This window comes from Melospiza georgiana, chromosome 9, assembly GCF_028018845.1.
Source record: "Melospiza georgiana isolate bMelGeo1 chromosome 9, bMelGeo1.pri, whole genome shotgun sequence".
Taxonomy (NCBI): domain Eukaryota; kingdom Metazoa; phylum Chordata; class Aves; order Passeriformes; family Passerellidae; genus Melospiza; species Melospiza georgiana.
The window spans coordinates 4,102,298-4,117,681 of record NC_080438.1 but is presented as its reverse complement, the minus strand read 5'-3'; the positions used below and the strand labels follow the sequence as shown (position 1 = coordinate 4,117,681).

The following is a 15,384-nucleotide window of genomic DNA, read 5'->3' as shown; positions in this document are numbered from 1 at the left end:
TTATAATTTCCCCTAATGAGGACCTGCTGCCACACGTGCACCCACATGCACACACCCATTCCAGCATTGTTTAAAATGGCATTAATAACATAGGCTAGGGTTGGTTTTTTTTCCCCAGCTAGCTGTCATTTCAAAAAGTTCCAGGAGAAAATATATGTAATTTGACAATCTCCTGTTATAAGATTAAAATAAGGCTTTTATTTGCAGAGAAGCGACGTGACTTTCATAGAATGGAAACCCTGTTATTAGGGTTATTAGCATTGAGCTGCAGCAAGAAATGTTCCATCAGTGCTTCCTACCCTTGATCCTGTCAGAAATTTGTCATGTTGGACCCTATTGTAACTCCAGGCATGTGTTGGCTTGGATTATGACCTGGCACATCCTATTTATTATAGGTTTGTTACACAGCTTATTACACCCCTGTCTTTACTACAGTAAATATTGTTCATTTTTCAAGAAAATCAAATTTTCTGTTGATCACTGCTTCATTTCCTCATCATCTTTCCCTAGGCTGAAGGCTCCTCAGTGGGCATCACCCACAGCACAAACAACCTCATCCTCTTGGGGTGGCCTGGTCCTGAACCCCAGTTCCTCCATGGAACACTGCTGCAAAAGTCTTTCCTTGCCCCTCCTTGTGTGCTCCCCTCAAACATTCCCTTAATTCCCCAGCCCATCATCCCAGTGGAAAGGAAAACTGGCATTAACTAAATCAGATTTGATTAAAAATTTGCAATTTTTTTGACTGCACTCAAGAAGATCCATCCCCAACTGAAAGACAGAAGAATTGCAGTAAAATTTTCAGATGGTCCCAGCAGAGGAATGCCTAGTAAATGCTGCCTAGCCTCTTTTTACTAATAGTTCTAATTTATTAGAATTATTTTACTAATAGAAATAAAACAAAAGTAGAAAACAACCATATAAAACCCTACACAACAGGTTACAAAAGTTACAAAGCTGGCCTGAGCCACATTTCCAGCACTGAAGAGACTGGTAAAAGACTAAATAAGCCAAGCTACAACCCACAAAAAAAGACTTTTAAGTTTATAATCTCTTTTAGAACAACAAGAGCTTTTCTTGTTTAATATTATTATTTTTATTAGACTGGTAAATACTTCACCTATAAAATAAACAATTTTCCCCACTTTTCTCCAAATAAGTATTTTTCTGAACCAATTAAGAAAAAAACCTGATTAAATCTACTTTTGATAAACCCCTTCAGTAGTTCTCTCCCAAATTTCCCCTAAACCAAAACACTCTTCAAGTGCTAAAGTTTTGGTTTGTGTTTGGGATTTTCTAGATGACAGGTTCGTTATATTTTAAATCTCCATCATCAGGACTTGGCTGAACAGTAGCCAGCAACATTTCTGTGGTTAATTTAGGAATTGTTATTTGTAGGAAACCCTGGCTTTAAATTGGGAAGGAAAATATTGAACATAAAATGTACTAGTTGGGAAGGGGAGGAATGCTAAAACTAAAATGTGTGGCTGGCAGGAGGTTCAGGCTGTTGATCCCCTCCTGTCTGGTGGAACAGCCTTTGATCACACCCATGCCCATGTAAATTGGAATCTGGGGGGAAATTTTCCTGGTTCCTTGGTGCTACAGTCTTTTTTCCATCATCCTCATGTGTGAACTTTGATTTAAACTTGGAAAATGAAGTAAAAAACCAGCTTGGAGCTGCGTAGTTGAGGTGATAACACTTGAGGCTCTTTCAGTCAGGATTTTAGCAGCATTTTTTGGGCCAAGCTGCTGATTTATGGCAAGCACTTTTGTTGAAGTCTGCCACTATTGGGTTTGGATTTCTTGTTAGTCTTGGCCATGAAATTACACTTGAGCTGAGGGCTCTGTGGGCATCAGGTCATGCAAAATGCTGCAACACAAGAGTGGTTCCAGTTTCTAAGCTTTTTTTTTAGCTCTCTTATGTGACATTTTTTAAAATCACTTTTCAGAATGTTAAATTAGTGATAGACAGTGCTAAATTAGTAGCAGGGGTATATGACACTTCAATGATTTTGGAGTACACTGCAAACTGAGAAATTATTTCTATTCTGCTTTGCTCTTTCCCTGGTCAATTCCCTAGGCGCTTTTCAGAACAGCAACACACTTTGTTTTGTTTTGTTTTGTTTTGTTTTGCTTCTACATTGAGTCTCAATGGTAAAAAAATCATACTTTATTAAGAAGAAATGATTTGTGGATGGGATAACTAGAATCAGTGCAGGAGAGAGAAGGTGGTGACAGGATGGCTGCTTCTCAGGAGGGGCATTTTTTATGGATAGCTGCAGTCATAAATATGAAACATAAATATTTCAAGGCATCATATTTTCTTTAAGCATTGTGTTATTAGACTGATAGATGTTGGGATTTTTTTGGACATAGGGACAATGGAACAGTGCTGTCAATTGAAAATATTAATTTAAACTCTTCCATATCTACTGATTTGATTTAAAGGAAATTTCAGTGTATCACAGATGGTTTAATAAATGTTTTCAATATAGAGAGTGAACTTCTGAGCTTTATCGATATGAAGGCTTTTGATTTGAACAGATATCTGTTCCTTCTTCCCCAGGGAGTTCCCAAAGTGGGGAGGGATTATTGTTTTGGCAGTCTGATCTTGTTGTGGTAAATATTATGTGGTTGTAGGCTGTGGGCAGACAATTCTCACTGTGGCGATTCTCATTGCCTCTGTTTCTGTGGAAGTTGGCAGAGAGGAGTTGCCCTTTCCTGCTTTTTAAATCTTCTTCCTTTAATAAAGTTCATAAGTAAGATGTTTATAGGTTCAGGCTGCTCTGTACTTGATTTCCTATGTTGATCCCCATTTTCTGTTAGGAAAGGCATTATATATTTGTGCATAAGGTATTTGCCTTCTCCTTCTGGCAAATACCTTATGCACAAATATATAATTATTTACAGAGTAGTTTTGCTCTTAAAATTAAGCAGAATTGAGTTAGACAAAGGAAAAGGAAGAGTAAATCAGAGTAAATCTGAGTGGGGAGCAATTGAGAATTGTCATGGAGTTATGTAAGATACTAATGAAGAGAACTATATTGACATCCAGGAGGCTGTTGGGGCAGAGCTTTGTATGGTAGAGGGACCTTGTGGCTCTGTGGTTTCCAGTGCAGTGCTGGGTGTCCTGCTGGGTAGAGGTGGCTCCAGCACTGTGAACCTGGTCAGCATCTTCCTGGCCAACACCAACACCCCATGCTCTGTGACCCTGCTTATCTACAGAGATGCCAAAGCTGTGACTGAAGCTCTGCAGGGGAAAAAAAGCCTGGAAGGAACCAGTTGTACAGAACAAAGAGAATGATAATGGTCTTAACCATGCTGGTTTTAGCTTTAAAAGGTTGTTATTTAGCCAAAAATATTGTTTTCTGAGAGTACATAAAGCAGCATGTTGAAAGGAACACCTTCTTCATACTTGAGGTGTGAGGAAGAGAGACTCATTCTGAAAACACATAAAAATGACATTTAAGTGCAGGCTGATGGCCTCTTTAATCAGTAAATAACAAGGCAATGCTTCTAAAGTGAGGAAAAGAGGGATAAATTATTGCAGTGGATCATGTAGAGCAGCCAGCAGTGTTGTAACTCCTGATCAAAGCTGAGCTGTGTTTGTCTGTCGCTGGGAGCTTGGCACAGGGGCCGTGCTGCTCTCTGAGCAACAAAATTCAGTGTCACATTTGAAGTGTGGGGTTTGTCTTCTTTGATTTCCCTACTGTCACATGAAAAGATAGTAAACACCAAGTCAGTAGTGGGTGCACAGATCTGAAAAACGCTTTGCTTACTCACTGTCATGTTTCATAATATTGTCTAACAGGATTTTTCTCTAATGCTCCTGCTGCACTTGATTTATGTGGGAAAGAGGAGCAGCTTTACTGTTGTGCTCAGAGTAGATGTGTGGTCAGTGCTTTGGTATTTGGATGAGACCCTAAATGAAGCAGCATTAATTTAGGGTCCAGGCAGTGTGGGGAAGCCTGCCCCACTGTCCTTGTGCTGGTTTGCAGTCCCCAGGTACCTCTTCCATCCCTAACAGGTATTTGTGTGGTGCTGGACTGAGATCCTCTAGAAGTCAAAGCTGGGATGGAAGCTGAGAGGTCTCAGTTCCTGGCTAATGCTGCTTTAGTCTGTGCTGAAGGGACAGCCCCTTGATTTTGACCCTATCAATTTATTTTTTTTTTCTGGAGAATTTGTGTGTTTTACATAGGTTTAATGAGGAAAGCTTCCTCTTTTTCTCTGTCCCTGTGAGACCCACATCTGGAGTTCTGCATCCGGGTCTGGGGCTCACAGCACAGGAAGGACATGGACCCAAGAAAGACAAACACCCATTAGAGTGGGTCCAGAGGACTGGAGCACCTCTACTCAGACAGGCTGGGAGTGCTGGGGATGTTCAGCTGGAGAAGAGAAGGTTCCAGAGGTCCCTTACAGCCCCTTCCTGTGCCTAAAGGGTCCAAAAGAGCTGGAAAAGGACTTGTGACAAGGGCTTGGAGTGCCAGGACAGGGGAGAATGGCTTAACAATGACAGAGGGCAAGTTTGAATTAAGTGTTAAGAAGAAATTCTTCCCTGTGAAGGTGGTGAGACCCTGGCATGGGTTTGCCCAGAGAAGCTGTGGCTGCCCGATCCCTGGAGGTGTTCAAGGCCAGGTTGGACAAGGAACATGTGGGAGGTGTCCCTGCCAATGGCAGGGGGTTGGAATGAGATGATCTTTAACCCAAGCAGTCTGTGATTCCATCCTGTGGCAAGAGAAATACACAGAGCGGGGACAGAGGGCAGGTTTGAATTAGACATTAAGAAGAAATTCTTCCCTGTGAGGGTGCTGAGACCCTGCCTAGAGAAGCTGTGGCTGCCCAATCCCTGGAGGTGTTCAAGGCCAGGTGGGACAAAGAATGTGTAGGAGGTGTCTCTGCTGATGGCAGGGCGTTGGAATGAGATGGATGATCTTTAACTCAAGGTAGTCTGTGATTCCATCCTGTGACACGAGAAATACACAGAGCGCTTGAGTTACCACGCGATGGGGGAAGGCCGCGTTTCACCCACAGCCCTGTCACTGGATTTTTGGGGTGGTTTTGATTTTTGGGGTGTTTTTGGGGCTGGCTGGGCAATGACAGGTGACGTTTCCCTCTGGCTGCCCACAGAGAAGCTTGCGGAAGCGCAGCGCAGGTTCACCACGCTCCGCACCGAGCTGCAATCCACCCTGGAGGCGCAGAAGGAGGCCAGCGGGGCCTCCACGCTGCCGCGGCGCCGCAAACCCGTCTTCCACCTGTCCCACGAGGAGCGGGTCCAGCACAGGAACATCCGAGACCTGAAATTGGCCTTCAGCGAGCTCTACCTCAGCCTCATCCTGCTGCAGAACTATCAGGTACCCGCCGAGGGCGGCGCGTCCGCAGGGCCCTGCGCGTAAACGGCTCCGTGCTTTGTGTGTGCTTTGGTGCCTCCCGTTTGAGCTTTTGTGGTTTTCACATTCTGTGCTGCTTTAGAGTGTGGGTCTGGGCTTCATATGAGGGGATGGTGAGCTCTGTGCACAGAGCAGGGAGATAAAACAATTCCTGCTCTAGCTGGGGACCAAGGACAAATGATCCAAATCTCAGGCCCAAGAGCACAAACAATGTGGGCTGAAGAGAGAAGAGCAGGAAGGCTGGGACTTCATAACTTAAAACTATAACTGGACAACTAGCTCCAATGGAGTTAACTGGACCAGAACTTATAAAAGTGAGAGACCCCATGACCACTTGTCCATTTTGTGACCATTTTGGGTTCATCTTGGTTGTAGCTCTTGCTGGGCTCTTGTGCTGCCCAAGGTGGATCCATTGAGGCCTTTTAATAAATCCCTACTTTATTCTTTAGCTCTGTCCAGCCTCTGTTCTAGCTCAGCCTGCACAAGGCATCACCTTGACTTGCCTCACTCTGTTTTTCATTTATTTCTTCCTTTTTTGGGGGGCCCTAAACACTTCTAAAGAAAAGGGAGGTAGCAGTGTACACCTGGCTGCTTTTAACTGAGCTAGAAAGGCTGAGCTAACCTGCTGAATGACTTTTCTTTCTTCCTTTTCTGGGCTGGCTGACCCCAGCACCTTTGTCCAGCCAGGACCTCTTCCTTCTGTAGTGTGTTGTTCTAGGCAGGGCAGGCTGGGGAAGAAGATCTTTTATCTTATATTTATCCTGAAACTTGAAATCCCAATGTTCTGTTTTCTCTTGGCGTTACCATGGTAGTGTCTGTGACCTTGCTGTATCAGAATTTCTTGCTAAAACATCAATTTAAAAAGATATATATTTTGATTTCTGTAGGATACAGGCTCATTTGCCTTGAGGTATGAAAACAAACCAATCTTTAGTTGTACTTGAGTTTTTGGCTTGATTACAGATGCTGATCTTGTTCCAAAAATCTTGAAATAAAAATCTGAAACTGTTAATATATTTTTGGCTGGGCTACTTCTTCTGGAGTTAAATGCTCTGAAATGCTTTTAAATGTTTTACTGTGAGGGCTCTAGCTTGTTAAATAAGAATGTTGGAGCTTAAATCGACTACATGTTTATTTAGATCTTTGACAGATCTTTACTGCAGAATTTTACTAAACAAAATTCAGTCACAATGAATTGAATACCACTCTGCTGTATGGACAGAACTTATTCTTCCAAAATTCTGATTATTTGTACCTCTCCTACAGTGATGTTATCTTTGAGCATGTGTCTGGAAACTCTGAGTTTCTTAATAAAGTGTTTTAACTATTGGTGGTAGTTCCTAGTTCAAATTCCTGGGAAAGGTGGAGTATCTGTATCTTCTTAGGAATGGAGTGAAGCAGCATCACCTGCTGTGATTTCTTCCCTTACATTTATTTTCTCTTTTAACAGAAGACAGCTATACTTTTAATTACAAAAAAATCAATTCTGAGGCTTGATGAAGAATTTAAATAGGGGCTAACATTGATCATTCCCTTGGGAAATCCTTTCTTTCTATTCCTCAGTGTAGAAAGGCAGGTTGCACACTGATAATTTTGCTTTTTGGTACCATGAGTCCAGACCCACTGTAAGTCTACTAAATATTGATCTAAACCCCATCTGGTTTTTCACATTTTGCAGAGGCAGCAGAGCTGCTTTCTACAACATAACTCCAGAGAGAGAATAAGAAAAATTCCCCAAATTGGTATTGAAGTTGAGGACAAGGAATACAAACCCAAAAACAGACATAAAACTAAATCCCAGAGTAACTGTTGTTAATCACTCTTGAGCTTAGAGTAAAACAATGAGGAATATTCAAGCTCTTGCAGTTTTGGAGAGAAGAAAAAACAATAACCTGGTGGGAGGATAATGTACCTGAGCCCTTCATGTAGGAAATAAAAAATGAAATCAACAGCAGCATTATAAATATCAAACTGGCTTTGATGAAGTGCTGATGCCTTGATTTGAGTTACAGAGGAAGGAAAATCCACCTGAAGCAAATTCCTCAGTCTCTTAGGGGTGAGCAAATGCATTCATTCCTGAGGTGCACAAACCAACTGTCAAATGCAGCTATATGCAGTCTCCAGGGCAGCTCTTGCATGTTTAAATGATTAAACTTCTGATAAAATTAATTTATACTTACCAACAATGTATTCTTCTAGAGTGTGTATGTACATAAAAAAATCTATCTATTTGAAATGCTGTGTTTTAGGACAAACAAATGCTGACAAATTAAGCATATAAGATTTAGTTACTTATTCTGTATATAATATAGTGCATTTATTGAGTGAATAATTAAGGCTGAACCAGTTTTATTAAATTACCTTGCTGGTGCATTTCCTAATATATATGAGCAAAGATATTTGAGTCTCCTGCTTGATTCTACTTGATGTTGCATTATATTAGTGCCTAAGTTGCACTGTTTGTTATTTGTGGAGAGGTTTTGGTTGGTTTTATTTTTTGTTTGTTTGTTTGGGATTGTTTTTTTGGCTTTTTTCTCCACAAAATGCAGCAGAAATGGAGGTCAGGCTTGGAGAAGGCCCCTTGCCGAATAAAAGCAGCAGGAATAGCAAAATATCAGACTGCAGAAATGATGTTTGCTCTGTTCCACAGTCCCATCACTGTGTGTTCCTTGTCAGAAGCATCACTGTGACCAGCAGTGCTCTTATTATGCACTTTGAGGTTGCAGAATTTTTGCAGCCAGAGGATGAAAGGCCCCTGGAGAGGTTTTAGGGTGTCTGGTATAAACCTATTCCAACCAGATTTAGGCTGGGATTGTACCCATGGCAGATGAAGGGATGTTATTTCAGGCCCTGACCAAAATCATCCTTTTGTTGCAGTTTTTCATGTGAAATTTCTGCTCTCCTTGGGGTGGAATGCTGGCTTTTCCAATAGAAAATAATTAAAGTCTCTTGTCTGCAATGAGGCAGGTCATTATTGCTTTGGCTTCCTGCTCCTGTCTCCACAGCCTCATTTCCCACCTAGATGGGAGGGTCTGGCATTAAATCACTCTAAGCATAATTACATTGGAAATAATTTCACTGAGTAGTTGGTGCCTCTCCCCTGGGTATTAGATTTTGCTGTTTTCTCTGGTTTTCTTTCCAAGCTGCTCCCTAAGCTTTTTTTCAGAAGTGAGTCTTGCCACAGTCTCTCTGTGCTTCTGCTGTTGTTTGAATGAAATATTGAGTTTTTTAGGCAGCACTTCCTGCACAATGAAATGCAGGATTGCAAATACATTGTGCCACAGCAATTGCTGCTGTGTGATGAGCTCTGCCTGTCCTAGGTGCTGTGCATGGGTGTTGAATCAGGGATCATCTGTAACTTGGAAATCAACAGTTGCTTCTTGTTTTAAGCCTTGTGTGCTTGTCTCTACAGACTAGAGAATTACATCTCCCACATCTGCAAGCCTAAGCTGGTTTTGCAGTCATTGTGCAACATACTCTGTGAAAAAACATGCTGCTGTGGGGATGCACTTGTCTGGATTTAATCTGCAGCACTGACAACTTTCATACAAAGATTTCCCTTCTATAATGAATTTACCTGGAGGACTTTATTTGAAACCAGTGTCAAGTTTAAAGAAATCAGTAGCTCAGTTTTTTCAGGAGAGAAAACCCCTTAAGGGTTATTTGTCTTCAGGGTAGCATCAGGTCACTTCTTGCATAAAGGAGGAAGTGATTTGGCTTTTCAGGAAATAAAAAGCTTTAGGTAGCTTTCTTTTTATGCCACATTTTTTATTTTATTTGTTAGGATTATATATTCCTTATAATAAAATATGAACTCAGAAACTTCCTGACAAGGAATGCAATAATTTTGATTCCCATTAACGATTGATTCTCATTTTGATTCTTATTAACAATTCCTTTGTCGCTAGCACTGGGGAGAGAACCATTTCTCTTTCTTGGGAGATGGGCTGGGGTTGAAGAGATGGCTGGGGTTTAAAAGATGGCTGGGGTGTAAGAGATGGCTGTGGTTTAAAAGCCAGTGTGTTCTTTCCTTTGCCTGCAGAACCTGAACTTCACCGGCTTCCGCAAGATCCTGAAGAAGCATGACAAGAACCTGGAGACGACACGGGGGGCGGAGTGGAGGGTGGCCGAGGTGGAGGTGGCTCCCTTCTACATCTGCAAGAAGATCAACCAGCTTATCTCCGAAACAGAGGTGAGGAGGCTGGCCTGGGAACTGCCAAAAATCCCCCCAAAAATGGGGGTTTGGGCACTGCTGGTTTCTGGAAGTGTTCAAGCACGGGCTGGATGGAGCTCTGAGCAAACCTGTTCTAGTGGAAAGCACCCATGGCAGAGGGTTGGAACAAGATCTTTAGGTCCCTTCCAACCCAAACTGTTCTATGACACTGTAATTCCCATAGTGTTTTGCCCTCTCTATAACTTGTATTTACCACCAAGATGGGTAATAATTGATTTTGAAATGTCACTGTGTCACTATAGGACACAAAATAACACAACATGGACATGCTGATCTTTCAGGTTAAAAGAGACTTTTTAAATTCTGACTCCAACATTTATATATTTCCAAAAGTGACAGTGGATTGGAGGTGAAAGTGCCACCTCTCCAATGACTGGACAAACCAACAGTCCATCAAATTTCCCCTCCTCCATAAAAGACTGCAAAACAATAAGTTATTTACATAAAGTGTGTGAGAAAGTTCGTTAGAAGAATGTAAATATCAAAAGGCTTAGAAAATCTCAAAAAATCAGGGTGATACCACTGACTTCTGGCACTGCTTACATCAGTATGGGTATGTTCTCTTCAGCTGAGAACTTCTCCCTTAGCAAAGCCTAGTGCAGCTTAAATTTCTGCCATGGAGGAACTTGGTTCACCGTGCTGAGCTTTTCACATCTTTGTATTAAAAGAATACTGGGCCAGGGCTCACCTCTAACATGGAAACCAAACTTTAGGTTTGGTTTGACCACATGCTCATCATCCAGGTGACCTTCAGTGGTGTGTGTCTTTGTCTCCTCAGGAACTGGTGACCAACGAGTTGGAAGATGGAGACAGACAGAAGGCAATGAAACGTCTGCGTGTTCCACCCTTAGGAGCAGCTCAGGTGAGACATGGGGGTTGTGGAGCAAAGCTGCTCCTCCAACTTGTCAAGGTGCCAAATCAGATTCAACATCTGAAGGAAACAGTGGAAATAATTGATGTGAGCGTGCATGGGGCAGGGCCAGATAATCTGCTTTAGTTCCGGAAGGTTTGGAAATAGGTTACTGCTCCTGATGCATGCAGACAAGGTAATGAAGGGAGGAGATAAATGCTAAAAGGAAATTTGTACTAATAAAAGCATATGCTTAGTGTTTGTGTGGTCTGGAATATTTTTCAAGGGCCACTGAGACTCCCAAGCTCTGTTTCAACATGGCAAGAATATTACACAGCATTTACAGTTTAAAAAAAACCTCACTTCAAAAGCAAGAGTGCAATCTGGGGTCAGGAGCTTGTGTTTGTGATTTTAAGTTGTCTCTGCAAACTAATCTGACTGTGCTGATAACCTGTTTACCTCACCTTAATTCTGCTGTGGCTTTGTTCACAGCCTGTGCCAGCCTGGACTACATTCAGGGTTGGATTGTTCTGTGGGTTGTTCATTGCACTGAACGTCACTGTCATACTTTCAGGTAGGTGTCCTGCCATGCCTGGGTTTGGGTGGATTCTCCTCACTTAGGGAGCACCTGGACCTGGATGTGCTGGGTTAAATCAGAGCCATATCACATTGGTGTGAACTGCTCAGCAGTAGGTTGTGGTTTTTCTCATGTTGTATGTGTCAGTGTTGAACACAAAAATCCTTTTCTTCTGGTTTCCTCCTTATTTTTGGAAGGATATTCTGAGGGTGCAACATCTATGTGTAAAAGCAGATTTTTGTTATCATTCTGAGAATACACAGCCTGTGCCAACTTTGAGACAGGTGCTTGTAGATCCTGAGGTTTGCATGGTGTTGACTCCCTAAAGAAAAGACCACCAGACACAGAGCCATGTGACCAGATGCCGCTCGGGATGGAAATCAGGCACTCATGTGGAAATTCCTAGAATTTCAATGCCTGGAGTCTGCTAATGGAATTAATTGACTTTTTCTTATTGGCAGTAGTTGGCAAGATTGTTTAAAAGCTACACTTAATGGGTGCATCTCTCAGGCCCTGGCTTTATTCTGCTTTATGCCTTCTGAATTTGGCCCCTGATTAGAGTAGTACTGCAGATCCAGACACAGAGCTTAATCACAAGCAGCTTTACTAATTGTGTGTGTGATTTCTGGAGTGTTGTAACTTGCTTAAGCAGTACAAAGGAAAAGGCTTAACAAATCAACTTACCAGCTCTTGCATTAGGGAAAGCCCATGTCTGTGTTTTTATGACTTAAAAGAATTTTTAATCGGATGTTTCTGTAATTGGATCCAGCCATCTCTTGGGATAAAATGCCTCTGTTTGAGGAGCTGTTTGCAGTGTTTCCTTTTTGGTCTTCCCATGGTAGAGGAATGAAGTTGACCCATCTGCATGAAGGCACTGTTTAATGTGTAGAAACTGTTCTTTATTCATAATTTCTGTTGCTTAAACATTTGATCTCCTTGTGAGATGCAAAATGATTGAAGCCAGTTGTGTTTGTTCTCCCTCTTGGTGCTAAGAATGAAAAAGTGAGGCAGCTGTGAGAAGGAATTCATAAAAATGATTATATAAAAATGATTATATCTCCAGAGCAGGTGTTACTAACCCAGTGTGGGTAATAGGTGTGTTGTATCAGCAGGCATGATCTGATAGCTGAGCATTACTGCAGATATTGGGCAAAAACCTGGATTCCAAGTGCAGAGTGGGTGTTTTTAATTGGCCCATAGTTGGCTAACCTCTCAGCTGCTTTTGCCAAATTGTTTGTGTGATTTGATCAGCTAAGATAGGATTTTAGTGTTCTCTGAGGAGAATTTGTGAAGCAGCATCAGAACATGGCTTCTGCCAGTAACCCAGTGCCTGATTTGAAAACTGCAGCAGCATTTTACAGAGATGAGTCCATCACCACTTGGGGTCTGTTAAAGGCTGCAAAGTTACAAATGGATCCCACAAGGGTGGCACCCTAAAGAGGACAAATTCTGGGGCTTCACTGTTTCTGTATGGGCTTCCCTAAGTGCCAAGCTAGCACGTAAGGGAGGTTGGAATCTCACAGAAATGTGCTTTTGTTTTATTTACCGGAAACCCGAAAGGTTTCATGCAAAATCTCAAACCCTTACAGTGGTGCTGCTCTTGTTTGAGAATTAGGCTGCCATTAGATTTATCTCCAGGGATATTTTCACTTCTTAGTCAATAATTTTGAGGCTACTCTGCCCTGTTTGGAGTTTTGACCAGATGACCCATTGTGGTTCCTTCCAACCTTACCCGCTTTGTAATTTCCTTTGGTTTTCAGGTAAAAATTTGAAAATCTTTCTTTGCAATTCCACATTTAAGACTTAATTTCACATTTAAGACGTCATTTCTTTCAGCTTTTTTTGGGGGGAGGGGTGTGTAAGTTCTGTCCAAAAGTTGACTCTGTTTTGCCTGAATCCAAGAGTATAAAGTTTTACATTTAAAGCAGCAGTTCTGGAGTAATTTTTTCTTGCACAGCTTTTTCTCTGTAAGTTATGTAGTATAAAGTGTAGATGCATGAAATTCTCTATAGATTTGCTTTCTCTGAGAAAACAGTTTGAAAAATTTGGGACTATAATTCAGGCAGATCTGTGGGAATAAATTCTCAGCCTTAGTTCTGTAAAGTGCAGGTTTTTTCTTTTACTCCTCTTAGAAAGCACGTGGGTGAGAAACTCTCAGTGAAACTAAAACTGAGGATTGAATAACTTTATTTTATTTATGCTTTTCTCATCAAACCTGTGCCTAGTGACCAGTCCTTTGCAAAAAGGTTTAAGCTGGAGAAAACTGCTGCTGTATAAGGCTGTTCATGGTTTGAAACGAAGCACATTTGTTTCCAAACCCCTGAAAACTGAACAAAGGAAGCAACAGGCTTTCCAGCACTGCTGCCTTGTGCTGGGATTTCTCTTTGGGTGGGGCTGGGTGTTGTAATGCTGGCCATGAATATGTATTGCATTACCATTGTACTGAGACCGGTGATTAGGAGGGTTTAGCATTGTTTTAAATGCTGTAAATGGTTCCTCTTGGTTTTGTGGGGAGCTGAAGTGTTTGTGTATCTGCCTGTTGGGATTTCATCTCTATTAAAGCAGAATATTTAAGTGTCTCTAGTCAGATTTATACTGGTGCTGTCCCTTGTGCCTGCAGTGTGAGGCAGGGACTCTGCTAATGACTCGATTACAGCAGCTGGAAAGGGAATTTTCCCCAGAATGCTCCTAAATCCTCTGACAGGCTAGGCAAAATTCCTCCACTTGCTGGAGCATGCAGTTGGGTACACATGTACCCTGTTTTCTCAGCCACACATCTGAGATCCAGGATAAAACCTTGCTTTGTGACACGACCTCTGCTATCCCTAAAATCCTTTTTCTTCTTTGTCTTTGCCAGGTGTGGCTTTTATAGATGGACCAAATGTGTGGCCACTGGTGAGAATCTATCGAGGTGGCTTTCTCCTGATAGAATTCCTCTTTCTCCTGGGTATCAACACCTATGGCTGGAGACAGGCTGGAGTCAACCACGTCCTCATCTTCGAGCTCAACCCCCGCAGCAACTTGTCCCATCAACATCTCTTTGAGGTGAACAGGAGGGGTTTTAGAGTGGCTGAGCCATGCTGAGGATCAGCAGGATAAATCCTGCACCATTTCCTGGCAAGGACTCCTAATACAATTAGAAGAGGAAGTTGCTGAAGTCTGATTAGATTACAGGATTGAGCACTGCTCTCCCTTTTCTTCTAATGAGAACACATTGCAGGTTTCAGGGCTGTGTTTTCATTAGGTGTTTGTTGGGGTTTTTTTTTTCCTGCAGATTGCTGGTTTTGGGGCTGTGTTTTCATTAGGTATCTGTTTGTTTGTTTTTTCCCTGCAGATTGCTGGTTTCCTGGGTGTTTTGTGGTGCCTGAGCCTGCTGGCATGTATATATCGTCAATTCACCTACATCCCCATGCAGGTGAACCCACTCATCCTGTATGGCTTCATGTTGCTTTTCCTCATCAACCCTACCAAAACCTTATATTACAAGTCCCGTTTTTGGCTGCTCAAACTATTGGTAAGTGTCAAAGCTGGTTGAAAGAAGTAATTGTTTGTTTAAATGCTGTGGCTGAGCAGTAGCTGAGAAGTGTAAACAAGTGTCACTAACCCTCAGGAAAAGAGGGATGCTGGGGGGTGCTTATGCCACTGTGATTTATAGAGCAGACTTGATCATTTTTGAGGATGGTTTTGCAGAAGCATATTCTGCTTCCTGTACCAGTTGACTTGTTAACCTTCCTATAGAGAGCTGTTTACAAACTTTTCCATGTATGGAAACCCTTGGATGTCTTGCTTGTTTATTCCTTAACCTAGTGAAACAGATGGATTAGAGGTCCAGTGCTCTAAGGCAAGGCTGCATGGATGCTCCTTAGCCCAAACTGGGGTAGTGCCAACGTTGAGAGGGTTCACTGATGGAGAGAGAACCTTTGGAAGAGTTACTGCCTATAAAATTGTGTTCATGGGTGGGGTTTTTTTCTGTTTGTGCTCTTAAACAAACTCTTTGTTTGAGACTGAGCTCTTTATTTTCCTGTAAGATAAGTCTGGTAAATTCAATGTCAATATGTTTGCTCCTTCAGTGTTCCAGTTATAGGTGGGAGCTCTACAAGAACAGTTTTCAGCCTTGCTGGGTGACTCATGAATTTCTTCCCAAATGGCTGTTTCACATGCTCTTCCCCACCCTGTGCACCCTTTAAAATTGGCTTTAATCAAGCTGGTTCCCCTGACACCTTCTTCTTGCTAGCACTGCTCTGAGAGCTTTGGGCAGAAGAGGGTTTGGCTGGCTGGTTTTTTTCAAAGAATCATTTCAATGCCAATTAAAACAATTAACTTTATCTGGAACACAGCA

The 15,384-nt window shown here is 42.1% G+C and overlaps 1 protein-coding gene across 1 annotated transcript in view; it reads left to right on the top strand.

Moving 5' to 3' along the window:
* The window catches only part of XPR1 (xenotropic and polytropic retrovirus receptor 1), a 109,785-nt gene that overhangs the window by 71,581 nt on the left and 22,820 nt on the right, over positions 1-15,384 (top strand). The window contains exons 4-9 of the mRNA XM_058029981.1: positions 5,125-5,348; positions 9,427-9,576; positions 10,397-10,480; positions 10,961-11,042; positions 13,903-14,090; positions 14,380-14,559. Coding sequence (XP_057885964.1) covers positions 5,125-5,348; positions 9,427-9,576; positions 10,397-10,480; positions 10,961-11,042; positions 13,903-14,090; positions 14,380-14,559 — 908 coding nt within the window. The remainder of the gene's footprint in view (positions 1-5,124; positions 5,349-9,426; positions 9,577-10,396; positions 10,481-10,960; positions 11,043-13,902; positions 14,091-14,379; positions 14,560-15,384) is intronic.